The sequence below is a fragment of the Solea solea genome, chromosome 21 (assembly GCF_958295425.1).
Source record: "Solea solea chromosome 21, fSolSol10.1, whole genome shotgun sequence".
Taxonomy (NCBI): domain Eukaryota; kingdom Metazoa; phylum Chordata; class Actinopteri; order Pleuronectiformes; family Soleidae; genus Solea; species Solea solea.
The window spans coordinates 4,525,853-4,551,220 of record NC_081154.1 but is presented as its reverse complement, the minus strand read 5'-3'; the positions used below and the strand labels follow the sequence as shown (position 1 = coordinate 4,551,220).

At 41.0% G+C, this 25,368-nt stretch overlaps 2 protein-coding genes across 5 annotated transcripts in view; one reads left to right on the top strand and one right to left on the bottom strand.

Annotated features, from left to right (window-relative positions):
* Nucleotides 1-249: 249 nt before the first annotated feature.
* On the top strand, nt 250-2,892 carry LOC131448106 (ankyrin repeat and SOCS box protein 12-like). 2 transcript variants are annotated; one of them, XM_058620220.1, is made up of 3 exons: nt 250-317; nt 1,133-1,900; nt 2,594-2,892. In XM_058620220.1, the coding sequence occupies exons 2-3, from the start codon at nt 1,138-1,140 to the stop codon at nt 2,743-2,745; spliced, it is 915 nt and encodes a 304-aa protein (XP_058476203.1). In that variant the 5' UTR covers nt 250-317; nt 1,133-1,137; the 3' UTR covers nt 2,746-2,892. The 2 variants fall into 2 exon arrangements, with proteins under 2 accessions (XP_058476203.1, XP_058476204.1); XM_058620221.1 differs by having other exon boundaries at nt 265-317; nt 1,130-1,900.
* Nucleotides 2,893-3,233: 341 nt separating this feature from the next.
* The window catches only part of LOC131448679 (zinc transporter ZIP11-like), a 99,194-nt gene continuing 77,059 nt past the window's right edge, over nt 3,234-25,368 (bottom strand). For all 3 annotated transcript variants that reach the window (XM_058621335.1, XM_058621334.1, XM_058621336.1), the window contains exons 6-10: nt 14,077-14,244; nt 5,493-5,562; nt 4,527-4,625; nt 4,289-4,447; nt 3,234-4,183 (exon numbers count right to left, since the gene is read on the bottom strand). In XM_058621335.1, coding sequence (XP_058477318.1) covers nt 4,105-4,183; nt 4,289-4,447; nt 4,527-4,625; nt 5,493-5,562; nt 14,077-14,244 — 575 coding nt within the window. In that variant the 3' untranslated portion in view covers nt 3,234-4,104. The remainder of the gene's footprint in view (nt 4,184-4,288; nt 4,448-4,526; nt 4,626-5,492; nt 5,563-14,076; nt 14,245-25,368) is intronic.

The following is a 25,368-nucleotide window of genomic DNA, read 5'->3' as shown; positions in this document are numbered from 1 at the left end:
GATGTTTTTTATTTTGTCTGTTTGAGTCTGTGTAAATTAATTATTCAATTTTTATTCATTTTATTCGTTAATACTTTGTAAAATAACGGACACTGATGAGAGATTTTGTTTTGGACAATCTGGTACAGCACCCCCCCCCGCGACCCTCCGATGGAGGATAAAGCGCTAGATAATGGATGGAGGGATGGGCTGTATGCAATTGTAGCGGCGGGACGCCAGGGGGCAGCAGCGCAACTGTAAAGTGAATAATCCACAAACCAAACACGGAAAAGAAGAAGCGGAAGATGAAGGCAGCAGCTTTTGATGACAGATCATAGGTAAGCGAATAATAACACGAAGAAAACACACTTTAATGACCTCTTTATCGTCCCATAACTGGTTTGAGACGAAGAAAAGCGATGTTTGTACCGAGAATATGCCGTTTCATGTCGAACTGTGTGTAAACACGGCTGTCTTATTTGTTAAATCCGTCCTACATGGATAACGCGCACGAATCCAGATACGGAACGTTATACTGAACGTGAAAATCGAGATGCAATAGGAAGCAATAATGTACTCTTTAACAGGCAATTACTTTTAAATCAGCGTTTTCTTTCGTTCGGCGTTAATTTAATCCATTAAGCTAAGATAAAAATGTCTTTTCTTCTCATCCTACTTATGTCAGGACGACGCCGTACAAAGTGTCAACAGTCACACAAATTTTAACTTTACTTATTAATTTTGCTTAATTTATGGATTAATTGTACGCCGAATTTACCAGGACACTTTGATTATTCATAGTGAGCAAAAAGTAGATGTTATTTGATTGCGTACTTTAGTGGGCGAACTATTTAACATTAAAATGTACATTTCTACATATAGGGTTCAGTGTAATTGTCAGGATAGCGGGCTAAAATGCTTCCTCCTTTGTATATCTCAGCCTCTCACGCACAAAAGCAAAGCTGTTCGAGACTGTCAAATATTAACTTGCAGAAACCTGTTGTCTTTCGCTTTCTAGCAACTTTTCAGCCTAATCCAAAAGCCAAACTGTACTTTACACAGGTTTAATATCTCTGTAAAGCAAAAAAACAAACAAACAAGTTATTTGATGTCCAGTTAACTGTCTGTGTATTTTGTTCACGTCTCTTAGCAGCTCTTATGTTCGGCTTACGAACTCATGACGAAGAAGAAAGGAACCTAGAGATTTTCCTGCTCAGACAAGCGGTATTACAAAACAATGACACAGGCCTCGATGAGATGCTCTGCCAAGAAATCTACAAGAAAGTCATCAACTGCAGAGGTGGTTGGGGCATTGCAGGGACGCCACTGCACGCCGCCGTGTCTACAGGACATCTCAGCTGTCTGCAGGTCCTGCTCGCCCATGGTGCACTAGTGGACAGTGTGGATGTCAAGGCCCAGACGCCGCTCTTTGCAGCCGTGCGTGGGAAATACCTAGACTGTGTCTTAGCTCTCCTGGGAGCGGGCGCCAACCCCAACGGGAACCCGTGCAACAACTGCTCCCCCGTGCTCACAGCAGCTCGTGAGGGCGACGTGGAGATACTGAAGGAACTGCTTCAACATGGCGCAGAGGTGAACTCTCGCTCCAAAGTCCTGGTCTGGACCTCCAGCGCCAGGGTGTCGAGCGGGCCGCTGTACCTGGCCGCCGTTTACGGACACATGGAGTGTTTCAAACTGCTGCTCCTCTACGGCGCAGACCCCGACTACAACTGCACCGACGCGAAGCTGCTGCGTTCTATCAAGCAGCCTAAGACTGTGCTGGAGATGTGCTTCAGGCGCGGCTGCGGCGTGGAGTACATCCAGCTTCTCATCGACTTCGGCGCAAACGTCTACCTCCCCACGCTGATCATCGAGAAGTCCACGAAGCAGAACGAGGCCGTGGAGCTGCTTCTGCGGGAAAGAGGTGACGAAGGAAATCTGAAAACCACCGGCTCTGTAATCTCACTGCACTGGTTTAAAAAATAATGTGGTAAAGGGAGGGAAGTTATCTTCATGTTGTAAGAAACAAAGACATTTTCTGGTTTCTTTGCTTCTCTATGACAAAACAGGACATTTGAGGGCGTCGTAATATTAATGGCAAACGGGCTTCACAACTAATTCAAAACAAAATGACAGATTCATCGATAGAAACCATGACTTATCCCTGAAATTTAGTCTTCCAACTAAAGCATGAGGCAAAGTAAGGGAATATATCGTCTGTGTGTCAAATAAAAGTAAGTATTCACTGCCGAAAATTGTTACTAACTTTTATGATGGATTCATTTCACCTTGGTGGCTGAAACTGATGATGTAATTACAAAGGGAAGGTTCAACGCCACTTCTTCTTTGTCCGATACTGATATCACAACCTTGAGTACCACAATCAGTGGGACACAGAAACCTGAAGTCCTCCTGTAAAGTCTAAAGGAAATTACTGTAAGTCTTTAGTCCTTTTGCCGATATCAGATCCGGCGACTTCAACACAATGAAGCCGCCATTGATGCCACAGTCAGATCTTGTTCACTTACACACCTAGATTGCAGGAAAATCTGTGTGTGTGTTTGTTTTTTAATGATTGTGTGTCTTTGTTTTTACCTGTTGTTCTCTGTGTCTGTAGCAAACCCAAAAGCGTTGTCGTTGCACTGCCGACTCGCCGTCCGACGGCATCTGAAGAAGATCGACAAGATCCACCGCATCGAGGAGCTGGAGATGCCGACGAGACTCCTCAACTTCCTGCAGCACAAACCCTCCCCGTCCACCGCTCTGTAGCTCGGTGACCTGCTGCACTCACGTCACGTACATTCAGTTTTTTTTTGTTTTAGCCACAGAGTTTGTTTTATTAACAGATTATGAGCCAATGTCTGTTTTTAAACATTTCCTGTTGTTTATGTGCATTAAATGTGAGGATAAACAGTGTGTGTGTGCACTTCTGGTTTAATGTTAGCACTTTGCCTGGAGCTGAAAGGTCATGGTCATCATGTGATACAGTTAGAAGTAAAGTTTTCCGTTTGTATGAATTTGCCGAGACTGAAAATAGTTTTCACTGCCTAATAAGAAAAACATAAACCTGTATTAACACTTAACCTAAAACAAACAATAAAAAACAAATGTTAGACACGTTTTCTGAAACCCGGACTTTGTGCGATCATTGTGTAAGTTGAGCGTGAGTTATTTAAAGGGCAATAAATCAACAAGAAACTGAGGGAATATTTAGTTTTCTCTTGTTCTTGAGCAGTTGTGACAAACTAACATCCATAGAAAACTTTAATTTTTATTTTACATTTTCATCCGTTTTGCATTGTTACATTATTAGCTACCATTAGCGCTTGATATTCGGAGAAGCGTGTTCCACTGTGATGACAAATAAGACAAAACAAACATTGTTTCTGGAGAACATGACCTGACCGCGTCCAAAAAAAGGGGGTCGGGGGTTTTCAGCTGGACGTAATCTGCACCCTCACCACTAGATGCCACTAAATCCTACACGCATCCTTTAAATGCCTGGAAATACAAAAACGGTCAGATAACCCCGCCCCCTGAGGATGATTTGGTTGTTTAATTATATAACTTAACACGTAATTCAGCATTTACTTTCAAGAATTAGACACAATGTGATTCTACAGAGTAACCTGTAGGTGGCAGGAAAGAGTTAAAATGGAAACAAATGTTAGCGGAAGAAAACAAGTCAATTTTGTAACTATTAACTGAACGTAAAGCATATAAATGTGAGAACAAGAACACAATGTTTGGATGAAGTCTCTGATTTCATTACACCATAATCTGCCTCTGCTTTCACAGAGAATCAAATATTTCATTTAAGGTCCCATAATCAACTAAATCCAACACCAGAGTTCAAGTATTACCTTCAAGAGGAAATTAAAAACCAAAGGAAACAAACAAAAAACTAAAAAAAAAGTTTCATAAAACATTGAGTAGCTCTGCGATCCTGAGCTCATTTGAAAAAGCATCTCCGCCACACATGAAAGGTCAAGAGTTCAAGTGCAGTCGTCCTGACGTGTTTTACCAAAACTGCTGCATTTCAAATTTTCAATTCCAGCAACAGTAAGAAGTAAAACACACGTTATTTGGTCCCTTTTGTTTTGTTTTTTTAAACGAGCTCTGGTGACCTCAGCCCAGGCCCACGTCCAACGACATCATCACCACGAAGCCCACGATGGACGTCCACGACGCCAGCTTACCGTTTCCACTGGCAGCAGCAAAAACGGAAGGAAAAAAAAGACAAAATAAAGTGTGAGTCGCCGTTACACGTAGGCGCGTTATCCCTCGTTTTTATTCGCGCCTCTGGCTTTACCTGAGCTGAGCTTCTGGGATGATGTCATCTACGACCACGTAGACCATCGCGCCGGCGGCGAACGCCAGAGCGTACGGCAGCAGAGGTTCTGCCAGGACGACGGCGAGGGCGCCCAACATCCCGGCGATGGGCTCCACCATTCCGCTTAATTGGCCGTACCTGAGGAAGAAATTTGAATTTAAAACATCGGCACAGCCTGAGTTTTTGTATTTATTGGACTCTCTGTTGTCTTTCCTACCAGAAGGACGTCCATGTCGAGACCCCTGCACCCCGGAGTGGCAGGCTCACTGCTAAGCCTTCTGGGAAATTCTGGATGCCGATACCGATTGCCAAATTTCTGAAGGATTCATTACAACAACAAAATGTTACTTCATCAGGGAATGCAGTACCTATATATAACCACCAGATGTCAGCAGCACATCACACAGTCCAAATTCTTATGGGACTATTTAAAATAAAGATCCTTAAACGCCTTTTATCACACTATGGAACATCTAAACCGCTGTTTAACATTTCTATACTTAAATAATTCTGTACTAATTTCATCTGAGGATACAGAATAGGGAAATGTGTTTGTTTTGTCTTTACAGCAGCTTAAAAGTCCCTTTTTTTTCCAGGATCAAATCAATGTTTGTCTTTTGTTTTGTATAATATTGTTGTTTTATCCTGTATATTTGCATTGAGTTACGCTTTACTTATGCAACAGACCATTTGTTCCATAGAACTTGTTCAGTATCTTTTGATTTCAAGTGAAAATAAATACATTTAATACAGTAGAAACTTTATTTTCTTAACTCAGAAAAACACCCCGACCTCTCCAGCAAAGGTTTTTATTTTTATTAATATTTTTACTACAGTTTGTTCCCAACATCACCAGATGAGGTCAGACGAGTACCAGACATTCGCCTGCCTAAGAGCTACCAATGTATCCTGCAAGGTGGTGGAGTAACCACTAGGTGTCAGCAGCACACAGCACAGATTTATAACCTTTATCACAGGTAAATAAACTAAATTGTTTACCTAATATCAGACATACTGGATCTCAATCTGGAAAGACTCATTTGAATTTGACACCTTATCCCAGGATTCAGCCTCTTAACTCTCTGCTGTACCAGACTTTCTTTATCATCATTGTTATAAAGCACAAAAGACTTTCAGCACGACATGAAATAACAAACCTCATTTACCTCGACACCCGTCTTACCTGGCGCTCTCAAACGTAGCAGACGGAGTCTTTCCAATGGCTCCAAATCCAACTCCCACAGCCAGGCCCTCTGCAGATGAAAATACAAACAACATAATAAGAATAAATCATTTGTGCAGAGACAAGAAATGTCAAGAAATCTTATTCTGGGATGTTGTTCTCTTTCTCTCTCTGTCTCATTCTGTGATGTACATACAGGGACCCCGATCTCAGAGTAGAAACTGTTCCACTTCGACTTGGGCAATGTTTCTGTGCATGAAAAGCTACGAGTGAAGTGAAGTGTGAAGTGTCAGCCGCCCCAAAAAAGCATCTGCAGAGGCAGCGCTTGTGAAATGTACACGACTGAGGATGATGATGATGATGAGGATGAGGATGATGATGAGGATGAGGATGATGATGCCACCTCGCTGAGAGCAAATATAAAAACGGGTCTTCCTTTGCGTCTCGGGGGTTGCTGGGAAGTGTCTGCTCTAAAGTCTGCAGAAGTCTCACACAACACATTTCTAATGATGTGTTTCCAACTAACTATAGCGCAGCATGTTCTCCAGCACAGCAGTGTGGAATAGTTTGTTTTTTTACATTTTCAAATTGGTTCCTCACCCTGACATTTGAGGAGAGGAGAGGAGAGGAGAGGAGAGAGAAGAGAGAAGAAAAAGGGAAGTTAAGTCCATCACAAACCCAGATTCACTTTCACAACAGTTGCATGTTAATCCACTATCTTGCGATGGTCACTTTAATTCCCTCTGTTTTATGATTCCTCATGTCCTCTCTCCTCCAGTGAACCAGAAACAGTTCCCCCTCTACCACCTCCACCTCCTCCTCCTCCTCCATCATGGAGGACCTTCCAATTCCTTAAATGCACCTTCAGGGGACAAGGAGAGAGGAGGCTCCAGAGGAGGATTTATTATGAGTATGAATGCAGCGGTTGTATCCTCCTCAGACATCTTTAACTTGAGCTGTCCCATAATCATGAAGAAGCAAAGTAAGAAGAACAATGATATCACTGTACTATCTATGAAAGATCACTTATAATCGAGGTTCTTAAAGGTTTGGTGTGTAACAGTGTTTGTATGTTTATTAGATAGAGAGAGAAGAGAGAAGAATTCCTTAGTTTTCAGAGCCTTTGAATAACCCTTTTATTTTTTTGCTTTCATCAAGGGCCTTGTTTTAGAGAGGCGGCCATTTTGTACGGCAATCTGAATGGACAAATCAGCACTGAAAAATGGCTCCGCCCACATAAAATCTGAAGAAATGCCAGAGTGTTCACATCGTTTCTAGCACAAGAAGACTACTGTAGTTCCCTGATCCACCTGTAGATGTCACCCAACTCTTGATTTGACACCTGATAAACCCCACACATGGACATTTCTCATTCCTTAGCTTCATCTCTTTTGTCATCATGTCATGTGAAGGACAAGGGACACTCTAAAAAAGAGGAGAGAAGAAAGTCAACCTGGAGAAACCATCACTCAACAAGACAGTGTCTCCCAATCCCGGTGTGTTGGAGCAGGGAAACATCTAAAACATGCAGGGCAGTGGGTCTCTTGAGGACCAGGATTGAGAAACACCGGCCTGGATCAACATTCAGCACGAGCATGACGGAAGGTCATCGTGGAAGGTTTCTAATATCGTGCAGACTCTCTCAGTTTCACTCTGTGTACACACTCGGAGCTGTGTCCCTCTCCTCTGATACTGCGTGTGTCTCATTTGCAAAAGCCTGTCATGAAAACTTAAAGTACACAGCGATCAAAATCAAAGTGGAAAAGGTCAGTGTGTGTGTGTGTGTATGTGTTAGCGTCGTCAGATCTACAGAACAAGCTGCCAGATATTTCAGTCATGTGACGACTGCTACTTCCCCTCAGCTACAGAAACAAGAAGTGAGCAAGCATCGGGGGGTTCGTTCAAACCCCTCTCTGTCAAGACTTTGGAATCCTCCACTGATGAAATCCCAAGACAACAGGAAGCCCCCGCCCCCATGAATGAATAATTTTTCAAGTGATTCATAAAAGAACACGGACAATTCTTCAGTATCGTTATCATATTGTTAGACTTGTAGCAACAACAGCAACAACAAACTTAATTCTGCTCAGCTGTTTTGTTTTGTGCAAGCGACGAAGCGAAAGACAACCCAGAGCGAGAGATCCGTATCACGCAGATGTCCGCGGCTCGAGGACCACTTCATCCCGATCTCAACGCCTGTCGTTACGTCTGATAACGATGCACAGCGGGTTCTCGGCTGCGACAAGACGGAAAAAAGCACAAAGTAGGAGGTATCTGCGTTTGAATGACACACGAGTTTTTTTGGTGTTTGGGAGTTGCAGACTAGAAGTTTTAAAAACTCAGATGCAAGAGCGCAAACTCTAAAAATACCAAGAAAACATCATCACAGTCGTCTTACGTTGCCGTCTGATCGACCGTTGGAAAACTATATACCGTCTGCTCTCCTGGATTAAGATTAAGGTCTTTCCAACATCAGCTGTATCCCCCGCTACATGGGGATGCTGGGGATTTGGGAGCGTTTTGCAGATCCACCAAACTACTCCAAAGTCCTTCCTCCAAAACTGGGTTCAGGGTCAGCAAGGGAGCTTTAAATATCCAAAAAAAGACAGAGGCTCCTGTTTTAGTGTCCTCGCTGGACATATATTATTAAAACAAAACCGAACCTGTAGCTTCCTGGCTTCCCACTGACAGTCAACAAGAAAGTGACACCTCAGAAGAGGAGGACGACGTATCAGCGGGACACCGATGACTTGTCAACATCCAAAAAACCAGGATCCTTTCTTCTTTTTTTAAAAAACTGTCTTTGTCCATTTTTTTTGACCCCATTCAGTCAATTCTCAACACTCTACGTTACATTATTCAACATAGGGTTTGATCTGACGACACTATCATCATAAATGCCATGTGAAGATAGCAACGTTGGTCTGTCCAATGATCCACCACTGAACAAGAGGTTCAGTATCTGGGCAGAAAATATGTAGCGCAGCTAATGCTAGCCACTTCCTTCCTTCTTAATAACCCACGCTCTTTTGAGCCCGTCGTGTCACAGCAGCCACTCATTCCCCTCACGCTCTTGAATCTCCACTGAACCTGCACACACACTCTCTCAGATAACACAACATTAGATTTCGTGTCATCTTTGTAAACAAAATAAAATAAATGGATAAATAAAAGTTGATATTCTGTCACCGAGATTTTGTAAAGAAATAAATGTATTAATTTTTATCGTCCTCTCCTCTCCGCTGCTTCTTGTTTAATGCCCTTCATTTTCATTCAGTGGGTAAAACACACTTATCTATCAACTCTCGACTGTTTTACTCCTCGAAAGTCAGGAGTAGAGAACATTTACTAATATGTTAATAAGACGCCTGGCTGTCGTTAAATAGGAACACGGTGTCCCTTTGGAAGGAAAGTTGCGATGCTGAATTTAACCTTAATTTATCATGTTTTTATCCCTCAGTATCAAGCTGAGCACTTTCTGTACCCTTAAATAGTATTTCTCTCTCTCACTCACTTTTGTTAGTCAATTTGGTTACAATGCCATTTAAAAATGATAATTGTGACAATGAAAACAAAATTATTATATGTATGTAAGGTTTGTAAGGTTTACTGCCATTGGCCCCCCTGGAAATCTTCACATTATCAAATCTGGCCTTGGTTAAAAAAAAGGTTTGGACACCCCTGGTGTAGTGGTTAGCACTCTTGCCTTTCTGTATGGAGTTTGCATGTTCTCCCCATGTGTGTGTGGGTTTTTTCCAGGTTCTCCGGTCCGAAAACATGCTATATGGGGATTAGGTAAATTGGATACTCTAAACTGACCATAGGTGTGAGTCGTCTGAGATTGGCTTTATCCTCATGTGGCGGGAAAAGCAGCGTGAATGCGAAAATGTAAGAAACTGACAACCTAAAATGACAATAACATGGACTCGCCGCGTAATCGCTCAATCTCCTGCGAAAGTGTTGCTTCCTCTCGTTTTGCGCGGTTTGAACGACCGTCAACCAGGCACCTGTCGCCGCGGCATCAAGAGCCTCGCGGAAAGCCTTGGGTGCACATTCTTATGCAGTTTGTGTTCTTCGACTGGAAGAGTGATGCTCGTACACGCATGCCGCTGAGGCCTTCGATCCCCACTGTGGCCGATCCGTGCCAAATAAAGAAGAGCACTTACCAGAGGCTGCGAGTAAGCTCCTCTAGAGACTGAGGTTGGTTTGTTTTTTTCTCTCAGCGGCAAACGATGCAACAAGTTCCCTGCTTTTTTTTTTATGTAAAAGAGAGCTCTTTTCATCCTCCCTAAATCAAACAATGGGATTATCACAGAGTGCATGGTCCTCAGTGTTTGCAGCTGGGGGTAGAATTACATGATTACTTGGTGAAAATGCACTTCAAAAAGGAGCCTAAAAGGCACTTTGTGCCAACACAGTTGTGTCTGCAAAATTATACATGCTGTAAAAAAGAAAAAGAAAAGGAAGAACAGAGAGTAATGACTAAAATAGGCTTTCCAGACTTTGTGCAAACAAATGAATTAATTGCTTAACTCGAACGTCATCACAGATAAATGATACTCGATCCATCACAGACTTAATGTTTATGATTTAATTCGATGTCGTTGTCACTGGGAGCGTTACCTACGCACAAACACCATGTTTACACACACACAGGAATGCAGATATAATCACTCTTTACATAACATCATCTCATCAAAACGTGTGAAACTCGCTGCGACGCGCGACACACTCAGCCCCCCCCCCCCTTCAATCTGCTTTTCATCCACACTTCCCGGAACAAACCGCCATCCCATAATATGAATATAATAACTTCGCAATCTAATTGCAATCAATCAAACAAGTCAGACCTCGTTTTCTCGTTAATAGACCGTAGCGGTGATGAATTGCGACCTTACTAGTTTAATCGTGGTTGGAAAAAAAAACAATGTTGAGGAAAAAGTCAAATACATTTTTATTCATTAACTCCCGTTTTATTATTTACTCGCCATCCACCTTTGTATCAGTGCCTAATTCTCCTCTGCTTTATGTGACAGTGTTGAGTGATTAAAGAGCTTTTTTTCATAATACATCACATTGAACCGATTTGGAAAAACGATGCCTTAACATGCAATTAATATCATAGCACGGCATAATACAGACAAGAATGAAGAAAAGGAAAGTGCATTTTGATTCCTTTTTCTTGCTGCCAAACGCTAAATACATCACAACGTGCAGGGTTCAAGCCAGGATTTAAAAATTTAAGGGGAAAATTGGCTATTCTAAGGGTACCCAAAGGGGAAAATTGTTCTTTTTACACCATATATTCTTGATGGGTAATTTTTATTTCTTGGCAGTGTGTAACCGTTTTACACGGCACCGTCTGATACAGTCACTGACTGGACTGAAATACACCAGACTCCTCTGTTAAATATTGAGATTTTAGACATTGCCTTGGCAGTTGTTGGAGATTAAGCCACGTTTTTAGGATTATTAAGTCTTTTTAACTGATCTACAGTTTGGCAGTGTTCGGCTTGATTCTTGTGTCGGACGTCTCTTCCTGTTACTTGGCATTATCACACAAGTAAATACAGTCAAACTACCACTACGCTGATTGAAAATTAGCGCAACGTCCTCAATTTTGTGTGTCGGCCGCAAATTGTTGTGTAACGGGCCGAACCCTGATGCGCTGGCTGGGATCATATTAAACGCGGGTACGTGTGAATATTTGCTGCATGTTAAAGTCTTAAAAGAATATATATATATATATATATATATATGACGTATTACAGTGGATCAAGAGCAACTTATTTCCCTGCAGACGTGATACAAATCAGATAAGCTTTTTTTTGAAGTAACACTATGGGGAAATATTTTATTGAACGCAGTGGGATGAAGAGAAGATTACAGCACTTTTTTTCTCACATGCTGTGAGTGGAATCTATGAACACACATCAACTACTCGCTCTCATCCCCGTCCAAATATCCATAAAACCCTACATTTCAAACCTCTATGATGTGTAAAACAGTGGAATTCTGATGTTAATCGTCTCCTATTTTCGCAGTCGCTCCCAGAAAATGTCAGCGGTAACCGTTAATTAGCTTCCCCCGATGATTTTTTATATTGTGTTTATTTCTGCTCCGAGTTGTTGTCATTTCATCACCGAGCAGGAGAAAAAACAAACACTGACTTCTGCTGCTCCCTGGGCTTCATGTGTGACGTGTGGTTGACAGGTGAGGAGTCTAATTACTGGGATTGACTGAGAGGCGGACCCTTTTATGCAAGCGTTAAAATAACGACAAGATTTACTGCCTCGAGAGACTCACACGACCTGTATGCGTTTGTTGTTTTTGGTTTTTTTCACCATAAATATTCAAGCAACTTCAGTGAAGAATCAAATGAAAATTTGCATCTAGTGAGCAAATCCGAGCATGAACTGTGTGGCTCTTAGCAGAGAGTTTCTCCCGATTTCCAATACTTACATTACTGCTGAAGGCCAAGAAAAAGTCCACTTTTATTCTTTTCTATTCTTCACTTTTTCACCATGACAACGCCGTGCTAATGCAGTGAAATCATACTTGGAGGAGAAAACAAACAAACAGCTAATTAGACGGGAACATTACAGAGGCGACGTGGCATCATATCAACAGCCCACTGTGTGTATAAGTGTTGTAGAATTTAGCATAAAGCAACACACATGAGTTAAAGGTGTGGTACATGTCAAGAGAGGTCTGAGTGTTTCCTGTATTTTCTGATTGTGCCTTCTTTAAAAAGTAGAAAAAAAATAAATATATATATATATATGTATATATATATATACATATATTTATATATATATATATACATATATGTATACATAAACATATGTATGTATATACAGTATATGCTGGTCTTTGAAACAGCCGGAGCTCATTTCAGGCCCAGTTATTTATCCAAAAATTCTTACATACATTCTGCAAACAAACACCTAGAACAAGGAATATCATGAATTATGTAAAAACTGAAATGCTATAATTGTGTATGTGTAGGCCACACCAGCTGCTGCTGACGGACTGTGACGCATGTAAGGAATTTATTTTTTAACTTATTTTAATCACAAAAGGGCCAGAAAATGTCCTGTAACTAAGTGCTTTTTTCCATTTTTAATAGAATAACGTTCAATATCTGGCAGTTATTTACAATTTGCTGCATGTTAAAATGTAAAAGTCTCTCAATGTCCAAAAACAGCGTCTGCCGACAAAGACGCTGATTCGCCGGCGTCCTGCAACAGCGTGAGTGAAGTTAGCGTAATAACCACACGTTGGCTTTGTTGTGCAACTTCTCAGCTTTCAGAAACTGTTGGGGTTTTTCTGGTAGCACAAATCGTCACGTAATCACAGTGACGCAAAGTGCGCTCGTAGAAATGTGTTGTCTGCAACACACTCGGTGTCAAAGGGTTAAAACACTTAAATCAAAATATAATAAACCATTATACATTGATACTGACTACTGTTGCTGTTTATTTTACTGTTACAGCTCCAGTTTCCACCTTGGATTTTCCTATTTAACTAAAGGGAATTATTGCTTGTGGTCAGTAATGGACATAAATATTTGATAGCTTTGCAGCTGCTGTGCAGTAGAGGTGACCCTGTTGTTATTCTGGCATGTTTCCATCTGTCAGATTAACAAAAAATAAATATGTCTGACTTTCACTTTCGTTTTGGAATAAAGGGTCAAATTTGATTTTTATACTCTGTTGATTTAAAAAGGAGCTATATTAAAGAAACTCATTTTATGGAGTCGTGAAATGTGTCACCAGAGATTAAACTGAAATAGTGGCTTCGCTGATAACAATGGTTGTTGTTTATTCACAAATATAAAAAAAAAAATGTGTTATGGTCTGTCGTGTCATCCATCACCAACCACCCAATAATACAGCTAGTACTGCTCAAGGGATGGGAATAGAAATCACTGAACCGGATATCGGACAAATAAAAATGTAAAATGTTATACAATCCAAAAATCCTATATTTCGCATTATGCTGTAAAATGTAAATAAAAATCAGCAAAAGCATTTTCGTTACCGAATGTAAAAAAGCCTCAGTACCACTCTTAAAATGTCTCAACACAGTGTTTCTGAAACTCCCAGCACTCCTGAAATTAGTTCAATTCAAACCAGAAGAAAACCTAAGGGATCCTGTTCCGAATCACCACCAAAATCTAATAATCTCTTCCTATGGCCATAAACCTCCTCATCCTCAGAAAATCTAAATCAAAAATCTGTTCACCTTCTTTCGAGCTACTCTGCTCAGAAACAGAGAGACGGAAAAACATGTTAACTACTATAACAGTTATTACTGAAAGAGTGTGTAAAAAAAGCCACACGTTCTCTGTGGACTCAATGATTATAGGCTTATCAATCCACATTCATGCCAGATTCCCAGAGAGGCTGTTCACGATTCCATATTTTTTATTAGCAGAACTGTCCACGATTTAATGTAAATGAATCCAAACGTTGTTGATATATTCACATCTTTTGATCAACGTTCCCAAAAACCACGTTGTTCACTCTCTAAACAGCGGCAATGATATTGAACATTGCTAAGACCTCCTGATCGTACTCACCTGGGATATTGTGGATAGTGATGGCAAGGATGAGGAGGAGAATGCGTCGCCAGCTACTTCCCATCTTCTGAGCTCCTTCCTGTTGTTTACTCTCCGTTTCCTGTCCATCCAGGATGCCCGCAGGTTGTCCTCTCCTCCTCTGGTAGACGTCTCCATTCTCCATTTTATCTGTGAAGCAGAGCAGAATAAGGTATAGACTAATAAGAGAATAGACACACGTGTGCATCGGTTCAGACTGTACCATCAGCAAACCATTAGAAAGTAATTGATGCAACGATAACAAAAATATGGCGCTATCTACAAACATCAGTAGAGTTTGTTGACTGGATATTGCTCTGGAAAATATTTACCGACATATTCATCACGATTCTCCCACCGTTCGAAAGCTTATTTAGCCTCTACCTGAATCTATGAACATCGCAGTTTAGCTTCACTGTTGTGTTTGTCGCAGCCCTTGAGAATGGAGGCTTTGATTGTGCGTTACTTACAAGAAATGAAATGTGCTCGGCAGTTAGTGTTGCTTTCAATTAGTGGCTTTTATTTTGTAGTACAAAATAAAGCAGCGCTAGCACCCATCACTTCATTAAGCGTAACAATTTGGTGGAAAAAAGGGGAACATTCCCAACCGGCACACAGACTTTTATTTGAACAATTCTAAAACCTCCATCGCCGCTGAAGCTCGAGGGGAGGATTCAAAGCACACATTCACATTTCTCCCTCATCATTAAGAGCTTCTAATACAAAATGAAAAAGAAATGTTGTGAGTGAGTGAAAACATGTCAAGAGGTAAAACCCTCAGTTAAGACGTCGTCAATCAGGCTAATTTCAAGTTTGCTCTCTGAAACGCTAAATAACCATTAGCCTGAAAACGGGGGAAACATCAACAACACGCTCACATCTGTCAGTCAAACCTCATAAACAGGCACTTTTCTGAGTTTCTGAGACACTCTGAGTGACTCATGACACTCAGCAAACACTTCCCCCTCGGAGATGTTTGAACTTTTAGACTTTTAGAGAGAGGAGGAGAAATCACAGCTGCCGAACTCCTGATTAACACTCCTGCCTTCAGCGGTATACATTCATACCCCCGAGGAGCTCAGAGCCTCCGTTATCATCCAGAACAAGAAATGTCACACCTTTGTGCTTTTACCGGTCCAATTATGGGAAATGCATTATTTGTGAAGTAAATTCAACATCTGCCGACTTTACTCATTTACTTCAAAGTCTTTCCGTTTTTGTTTTTCTGCCACTTTTAAAAATAAATAAATAAAAATGTTGAAATACTAATAAACCATTTTGTAATTCCTGGAATTTTTCCATTGATCAATTAGCGAGAAGCCTGGTGGTTTCTCCTCCACAGTTGAAGTGCCCTGATGGCTGTATCTGCATTGTGTGTGTGTGAATGGGTGAGAGTGATGCATAACAGAGAGAGAGAGCGAGAGCGGTGGTTTGAATTCAGACCATTTATCTATGAATGTCTGTCTGTCCGACTGTTGAAACTAGGTATGTTACTTACTGCCCCGCAACGTGTAGCTCGAACTCTGGTTACCGAAGTTATTTCTTGCGTTTTTTTTTCAAAAGCGCTGTTGTTCGTACCGCTTTGTGGGGTAAATGCAGCTGGATACTACTCATAAATTGTACACACACACACGCAAGCATGAACCGCTACGTGGTGCGATTACAACCAAGCTGAGACCACCATCTCTAGGCGGACTCTAGCCGGAACAGAGAGTGCTGCGTTCACACAAGCAAATTAGAACTGATCTAGGGGAGAATTAAACGCCCCTGGTTTCGGAATGACAAGGCACCCTAAGTGAACCACCAAAAACTGGCACATATTCAAAGGGCACTACACTGTTTTTTTTTTTTACCAAATAAACAACTGAACTCAGTTGCAGACTCCCTGCAACATTCATCACTCTATTCGTCTTTCTCTCACATACATTCTCACACACAAGCAATTGACATCAATTAGTGGCTCGCGAGTGTCTCCCTTTGTCTCCCATGTAGCTGGTTTTAAATTGGAATTATCTGCCATGCAAAGGTCAAACGATCAGGACTGCAGGAGATTGCTCAGGGAGTTCTGGTTACACTTTCAAAGGCCCCCCCAAAAAAAACCCCCAGAGCCCATTTCTCTCACACTAAAAAACCCAAACTACTTCATCACAACAAAGAGCCTGGAGTTTTCAGTCATACTCTGACCTCTTCACCGTCCAGCTTTACTAGCACAATGTCTGTCCTGACATGAAATTGAACCACTTCCTGTGTGCAGTGCAGCAAAGTTGCCAATAAAACACGAGATCTAAACACTGCTGACACTGACAGTAGTAGTTAATGATGGACAGAGGAAAAAGGAACACTAGGCTTTGTTCAGGGTTCCCACACCTTGGTTGACATCAAATTCAAAGACTTTTCAAGGACTTTCCAGGACCAATTCTCTAAAATTCAAGGCCCGAATGTGTGCGTGACTAATATGTGACATAAAAATGACACAAAGTAAAGCCACAGGTGTTTCAGATGTGTCACTTCAAGGACCTGTAAAGGTCTCAGAGTAGTAATTGTCAAGAGGATGCAGCTGATGAGCATAAAAGCTTAAGTGGTGCAGTCCAAAAAACAGCAATTTGCCTCTGGCAGCATGTTACAAACATCAGATGGAACAATTTTGATATTTACTTTCCATGCAGGTCAGGGCAGGGTGCTGTTTTATTTGAGTTTATTTATGTTGATAATGCAAAGCTTCTGTATTCATGTAAAAAAAAATAAGAGAAGAAATCCACAATAGAAGGGGAAGGAAAAAAAAAAAATGCAAACATTGCATCTGAATGGCCTGATTCTGTTGTTTGGGTGTGAATGCATATGCATGGATGTGCCTGCTCCGGGGCCATAGCGCTGTTACGTGCCGTGGTACAGGTTTGGAAAATCTTCATCGGGTCGTCGAGTTAATCATTTGTTACGAGTATGTGACCGTGACCTCCATCGAACAGTGACATCTTATGATGGAAAACAACCCCCCCCCCCCCTTATAGTTTTCTATAAAAGAAAACACAACAAGGAGAATAAAGCGAAAAGCCAGACTGTAGAATGAGACATTACGCACACAAACAGGAAGGAAACAGTCAGATTGACACCAACACCTTCAAATTGTAACTCACTATGATTGGAACTATAAGGTTCTGCAATTAAATGTGTTGCTGTTGTCTTGTTTGGAAACATTTATTATCATATTTTTTATTTTTCCAGAAAGTTTCCTGACATAAAATGTGTATAAATGTATTATTACATGGTTGTTTATGTGCCATCCTGCGGAAGTTCATACGTGCAAAAGCTCACGCAGCCTCGATTCCAACCTGATTCCATCACCTTGAGTCGTAATTATCAGCAGCAACTTTTTTTAATGAAGAGGGTCAGGATTTTTAATTTGCCTCAATATCATCACGACGCCATTGACATTGGTGATTAAATTGTCTGTTTCAGGTGCTTTTCATCTAATCAAGGTTGGTGCTGGAGTAACCTGTCGTGGATTCATCAAAAGCTAAACTTCTTGTCTTTTACAAGGCAATGGTTTATGGATTGATTTAAATTTTTAATTTAACAGAAAAAAAAAGAAATACTTTTTACTCTACATTTGTTTATAATTGCAAAAAAGTCAGGGCTTTTTTTTTAAATAAATGAGCAGAATACCGTACCGTACCATAACTGTGGTTGCCCAAGGGAAGGGTACGGAAAAATGGAACGACTATTCCTAACGGAACCCACGTATCGAAGCGCTCCACTCAGTGGAAACACGGGTAAAGATGCTGATGCAGAACTTGTGAGCCCAGTAAATCTCTCATGAGCTCAAGTTTTTTTTCTCTCTCAGCACATGATATCAGATAAATGCATTCAGCCATTTGTCACGACAGCTGCTTTGTTTATGACCTATTTTGTCCATATTTAGCTTGTGACAAATAAGCATATCTCCATGACGACTGAGGAAATGACATACCCCTGAGAAAGACTGCGATATGAAAGACGTGTGTGTGTGTGTACGATCAATCATGAAACTACTGTTTTCATGGGCCAAGAAAGAAAAATAAAATCCGGTTAAAGTCAGCAGCTAATTGTACAGTCTGTGATTTTGTTTTTTTTTTTTTAAATCACATCAAGCGAAAACAAAAGCAAATCAAGGCTTTGAAACAGTCCAGTTTCACCGAGTCAAACAGGCGACCAGATCATTACAGGAACATGAATGCAGGCAGTCGTTTTTCTCTTTAGTTTCTCTGCTTTACGCCTGCAAACCACAGCTTATTGAACTTGACAAACCGCACTCTCCCTCTTTGTGCCATGGTCATGACTTTTAGCCCCATAACCTCAGCCACCTACTATCAGCTCCCTGGGAGCTGCCGGGTGTAATCAGACAGATGCACAGTCGGTCAGTGGGCAGCTCCGGGGCACAAAAGTCAGGTTTAAGGTCATTCCTCCACAAATCGCCGTCACTACAGTGTCTCAACCTGTGCAGCATTCTCTGTCAGAAGGCGCCGGTATCGGGAAAACAAGCCACGACATTAAACACTGCATTGATTAGTGTGAAAAACAAGGTAAAAAGACAAATGTGTGGTGGGGGGGGGAGGGGGAATGAATCACTCCAGGGATTTTTTATTTGTCGACACCACCATCAGTGATAGTTAGCCGGGAGGTGGAAGGCAGTGATTACTGACATTATCAAGATTACAGAGGCTAATGGTTCTTTTTTTTTTTCTTTTTTTTTGGATGGTGCTTTCGTCAATTCAGTCAGCAAAAACATGACCATAGTTGGACAGTCGGACGGATTAGAAGAGATAAATGGACAGAGTTAAAGCAGGGGGAAACGCGGCAGATAAAAAAAAAAGGATCTCTTTCTCACGTTATAACGAGAAATAGTTCACATTTAGGGGCCGTCCACATGGAAACAGGTGGAGGTGAATACGCATACGTTTTATTTTTTATCATATAGGCATCCCGGCCACCAAAAACGGCGTTTAGGCAAACCTGAAATGGTATAAGCAGGTCCCAGAGTGGAAAGATCTCGAAACGCCGCCCTTGCGTTTTGGTGTAGACAGCGAATATGCTACTTTAGGAAAGCGATGACGTCATTAGTCCATGAACTGTCCCTATCTTTATTATGGTCATCGGCATCTAACTATTGTCAATAAAAAGCAACTAAAGTCAACCTGAAAAGACGTGAGACATCACTAGAACACGAGACTTCAGACACAGGGGTAAATCGTAAAATAAGGGGAGGAGACATTTTTACTTTTCAAGATAGCAAAAAAAAAGATTGTCTGCATTTTCTGTGTAGATAATAGTAAAATGATAAGTACATGGGATGTTGTGGGACAGTGAGGCAGGAAAAAGACATGCCATTTATCGTGATGTCTTGTTATAAGTGCAGTCAGGGAGTAAGAGAACAAGCAACTCCATATTTCAACGGTCAGCAAAGGTCACAGTCCAACACCCGGCAGAAATACTGCGCCGTATTCCTCTGACCCCGGAGTCTTTCAGGACTGTGACAAACATAAAGAGCGATGTGAAAGGCAAGACAAGTGCCTCAAACAAAACCACTCACCGAGGTGAATGACTGTCCAACGACACGACGGGAAAATTATTCCTGCCTGGCACGAATATGCCGCAAATTTACAGCCACAAAAGCTGCCGTTCATCCGTCCACTGAAGGGAAACAGCAGCTGGACAAAGCTTGGTCCATGCTGTTTCTGAAGGGCCATTTGTTAACAGCAGGGTCCCATATTGTACTGTAATGTTTTTTTCTTTTTTTGTGTTACCCTTTTCCCCCCCATCTAAGAGTCCAAAGTAAACTCGCTAAAATAACAGAGGCTGGTGAATTTCTGCTTCTCTTAACTACCGTCATCTGTCATTGGGATGTATATGCAGTCGTCAGTGTGTGCAGCCCTGGAAAACATCCAATAATACACAACATTCAATGAGATCGCAATCTAAATTTTAAATACACTTATAATACTTATAATGTGAAGTTAGTGCTCAATATATGTAGCAGAGAAAAGCAGAATAAAGAAACGGTGACTGTTGGGGGGCCAATTTCTTCACTGAGGTAAAATTAAGGATATCCAAATCCTTAATGTTAGGGTTTGTCTGCCTCACCACATGGTGCTAATGAGACAATATATTGTATTGTGCTCATTTGGAAAACACAGGTGTAGCTAATTATTTTTTACTAATGGCTGCATTCCAATCAGGAGCCATTGCGCAATGCGGGTTTGTGACACGGTTGACTGGCAAACCTAATTAGAACAGGTTTCGTTAGATCGGTGGAACTTGTGCGTCAATTATATTTGATGGAATCGTGATTTGTTTTATTTTTTTTTTTATTATTTTAGTCTCTTTGTTTAGAGTTGTGTGTCTCTCTGTTTAGAGTTGTGTGTCTTTATCGGTGAGTATCAGTTGGTTAGGTGTAGGGTTTGGTTGGTGAGTTTCTGGTTAGTTTTGTCTCACTTGGTTAAGAGTTTAGTCTGCTTTTTCATAGCTGGGATTTGGGTTAGTTTAGTTTTAGTAGGTTATGATTTGATATTTTGATGGAACCTGGGTCAGAAACCTTTGTTTCTTTTTGTCTTTCTAATTGTCTTTTTGTTTCTTGGCCGGTACATTTGAGGTTATGAGTTTTAGAATTATATTATTGCTTGAGTAAGTTTGGTGGGATGACGTCCCTACAACACTTTACAAAAAGTAGAAGCAGACGATGTGAGTGTCACCTACGTAAAATTAAAAATTTAAAGAGTCTGATTGCATAACACCAAGACAAAGACAACCTGTTTTACTTTCAGTGCTTCACGGAATCATTTCAAATTCTCTTTACTGAGCAGTGTAGACACCAAGAGATAAAGACAGAAGGAGGAGGAGGAGGAGGAGGAGGAGGAGGAGGAAAACGAGGGAATCGCAGCCAAGCTCAAAACCAAGACAAACCGACGGTGACAGCAGAGGGAAAGATTGTGTGGATCAGATATAGACGGAGCAGACAGGACATCCTGTGCTCCAGCTGTGATGATCAATGACGGATACAGACATCTCCAACAGGTGTGTTTAAAAAGCATCAGACGCAAGGGAGCAGATACACTGCACGCGCACACACACACACACGGTGTATGTGACATGGTTACTGACAGCTGAAAAACTCAGGTGAACAGGTTTTCATATTCGTCTGCTCTATTTTTGGTAGAGTTGTGCCATTTGCGACATGAAAAGTGATCTTTACTTCAGTTATTTCAGATCATTTAAACCAGGGGTGTCAATCATACGGCACACCAGAGGGTCCAATCCGGCCCGCTGGATGAAATATGTGATTGTTGATTCACTGTGGTCTTGCACACGTGTAAATGATAAACTTAGGCATAATATTGTTGAAATTGCACTTATTTTTCTAAATTTCAGGTTGTTCATAATATGCTTTGTCAAAAGACACTTCTTTCAAAGTAAAAGCATTGTTTCTGTTTCTGTGATGTCACAATTAACAAACAGGTGACGCAAGGGTGAAAAAACACACAAGGAAAGACAACTACTGCCAATAGAATTTATGTTAATTTTCTTATTTTTTCCTTTTTCTTAGTGTGAAAAAGTCCAAAGAGAGATTTAGCCCAAGCCCTAATCCCAGTTCTAAACCTAAATTACTTTCTTTATTTGACTTTCTAGTTATTTAATCCCACAATGCAATGCAAGGAATGAGACTTTCAGTGTCTTAACAGTACAATTTAATTTAATTTAATTTAATTTAATTTAATTTAATTTAATTTAATTTAATATAATATAATATAATATAATATAATATAATATAATATAATATAATATAATATAATATAATTTAATTTAATTTAATTTAATTTAATTTAATTTAATTTAATTTAATACAACAGTGTTTAGTCTTGGATGGGGGCCCCTGCATGTTTTTGGTCATCAGTAGATGAACCATGTGACAGTTAATTTGAAAATTGGGTTATATACAGTACATACGTACAAACAAACTCGTAAAAAGCTCTGTATTCAGTTCAAATTGAGAGCAAAGATGAAGGACTCTTCAAGGAAGACGGGAGAAAATGGAGGAACCAATGTATGTAGGACACTTGGAAATGGAGAAACTCATTGTTTACTTGTTGAACACAGTAAACAGTGGTAGATCAGACTTTATTGCACTTCTAATCTTAGGATAAAGATCTAAAATACAGTGTTTTGTACCAGGGTCTTATACTGTAGAGCTGTTGTTATTGATTCACTCAGCCCTTAAGCTGCTCTGTCTTTTCACACACACAAAAACACACACACTGACGACACACATGTCTGTCATAGTTGGTGCAGCCATCTGGAGAAGTGGGAAGAAAACACAGGCACCAGTGGACTGTCAGAAGTCACCGAATCACCGAAATTTGTCTCCAGAATTTGAAACATTTATTTTCTGCGTCGCGTGGCAAATACTAGAGATTAAAAACAAAGCTGCACATCAAACTTCAAACTTCACAGTCAACGGCTGAATGTAACGGTCAGGGAAAGACACGGGGACAAAATAACTCAACTGTCATACATCCTTTGGCCATTGTTGCTAGGCAACTGACCCTGATTACACACATTCACACACACACACACACACAAAAAAATGTAATTTGCCACACACACCTCCAGTAATGAAATATCTTCTCTTGCTAAAAGAAAAAAACCCATAAATGAAATCATGTAATCATAGAGAAGTCGACACTTGACTGAGCCGAAAACGTCGTTCGTCTCCTAGGAAACCTCTCTGCAGTCACCATCAATTCATCCAACATTTTCACCGTTATCACCTTTACGCCGCTAATTGCTTTTAACTGGCAGGACACAGTGTTGGAATCAGCCCAGTGGGATGATGACGGCGTGCATCGCATTATTGGTTAGACTGCGGCCGTTTATTAAAAATCTAAGAACCAAACAGATGCTTCCCGTCATAACCTTAGAGGCCTTTGCAAAACGGACATGTTAATAATCAAATATAAATCAAAATTTCACATTTTAAAAATGTTTAAAAATATACATTTGTTTTTACTTATTTCCAGAGATAAATGTATCATTTGATCATCAGACAGTGGATCTGAGATAGACGTCTCATTAGGACAACAACAGAGGGAGTTGGGATTGAAAAGAACTAAATAAAATTGTCAAAAAGTTGACGTCAAAGACACTTCCTTCAAAGAAAATAATAAAAAAAGAGCCCTACTCTGCCCTTTACTGTGTTTCTGTCAAGTTTTAAGAGTAAAAGATCGGAAAAAAAAATCAAACAAATAAATAAAAAAAACTGGTCAATTTTAATCCGACTCTGTAACAGAATTTGAATTAAACAAACTGCGGGTGGAAACCTCATTGAAGCTACGTGACGACGCCACGCCAACTGTACCAGATTGCTGTTATTTAATCTACCACTAGGGGAGCCTATTTCAAAAACGTACCTAAAATGGGTCGTAATTCCTCAGTCTCATTCATTTTCTTCTGCGTCCCTGAGGTTGGATCGCGGGGCTACACAGACTCAGAAGAGAGAAATCCTTCTGCCAAGGTATCTCCAGCTCCTCCTGTAGTTTCAAAGCCATATGGAACATGAAATCCCTCAATTCCCCAGGTTTTCCTGCTCCCTCCAGTGGGAGGAACCCAGGAGACATCGTGATCAGACGTTTGAAGCACCTCAGCTAGCTCGCTTTCAACACCAAATCCCTCTGGACGCCCAAACTCTCTAAAAAAGTTGAGCCCAGACACTGCACACTGACTTCACGTCTCACTCTTTTGGTCATTACAGCAGTCGAGTCTTCTGGGGAAACAAATGGTCCCTCTGTTCTTGTTAAAAGGAGGACATTTCTTTTGGTTCCTTCACCTTTTCTCTTCTCATCTTTGGTCTGTTTTTATTGTCGCTCTGTTTGTTTATTCTCTGAAATGTCTGAACAAAAGCCACAGTAAAGAAAATGGGAAAGGTTTTGCCTCAGTGGGCAGGTAAAGTTCTTTGGATAATAGTACTGTCACTATTAGTCTAGGAAAGGCACACGGGGGGGGGGGGGGGGGGGGGTGTTCCCCATGGATCAGGAAGGGGTTTGTTCCCCATGGATCCGGAAGGCTGTAGCAAACGTGAAGATTTTTATTATGTCACAAGATTTAATCTCCTGCAGCGCATCAAAGATGCTAATCTGCATCATATTCCCACCTGCCTGGCCGTCCATCTGTCTCTGCCTCTGTTTGTTCCCTTATCGCTTCCTCGAAGTTTGTTTTCAAAAGACACAAAATAGAAAGTGCTAATCAGTGCAAGTGTGACACACAACACACACACAGACAAGAGAGGAGAAATACTCAAGGTTTCTTGTTTTCAGCGGCTGATGCTAATGATGCTGATAACGGATCAAAGCAGAAGTTCACCGTTGGCATTTTTAGGGCCCGTGCACCAACTGCTACGAAGGTCCAACTGTAGCAGCACACATAACACGTGTAGTGCTCACATTTAGGGCCTGGCTTCACATGAAACCTGTCAACCAGTCCAGCATGATAACCCAAAAACGCTCATTTGAATCAGTTTGAATGGTTTGCCAGCAGGAGATATTATTCCACCCTCTGGCAACAACAAGATACATGCCTCGTGTGACGAACATCACATCACGATTCCACTGTCCTTGTACGACAACAACAATAAAGGTCTCTCTACTGACAATAAACGTCTATCTCAAGATTATGCCGTTATAATTGGCCCCAATTTTCCATAAGGACGAGCTAATGTGTGCAGCACGACGACGTCAAAATGGATTCCCGCTCCCTTAATTGCTTTTCTGCTGCAGCGTGTCAAAACGTTTCCTGTGACCAAGGCCTATTAAAAGATAATTCATTGATTGATTTAAACAAACGCTGCTTTATGAACGCCTGCCCTCAGTGTTGGAACCCTATGTAACCCAAAATTCTACTATTTGTTTAGCATCTGATTAAGGTTTTGGTCAGGTTCAGTCCGATTACATGTGTAGCACCATGTATGTTTTTATTTCACACCTCCTGCATGTGCCAATCAGGGGAGAAAACAAGCAGTAGCCATGGCAACAGCTGCGGTCAGGGACAAAGCAACACAAACCCATGTAGCTTACAAGGACCGCGTCTGGTTTGAGAAGCTGGTGCTCTAATGTTCTCAAGGCAGTAAACAGTGGCTACACAGATTGTGTGTATATCATTTTTTTGGTTCATCCACAGAGTGCAATCACAAACAGACACAAATCTGCAATTTCCTGCGTCTTCAGTGTCTGATTTCCTCCATTTTCCAAAAAT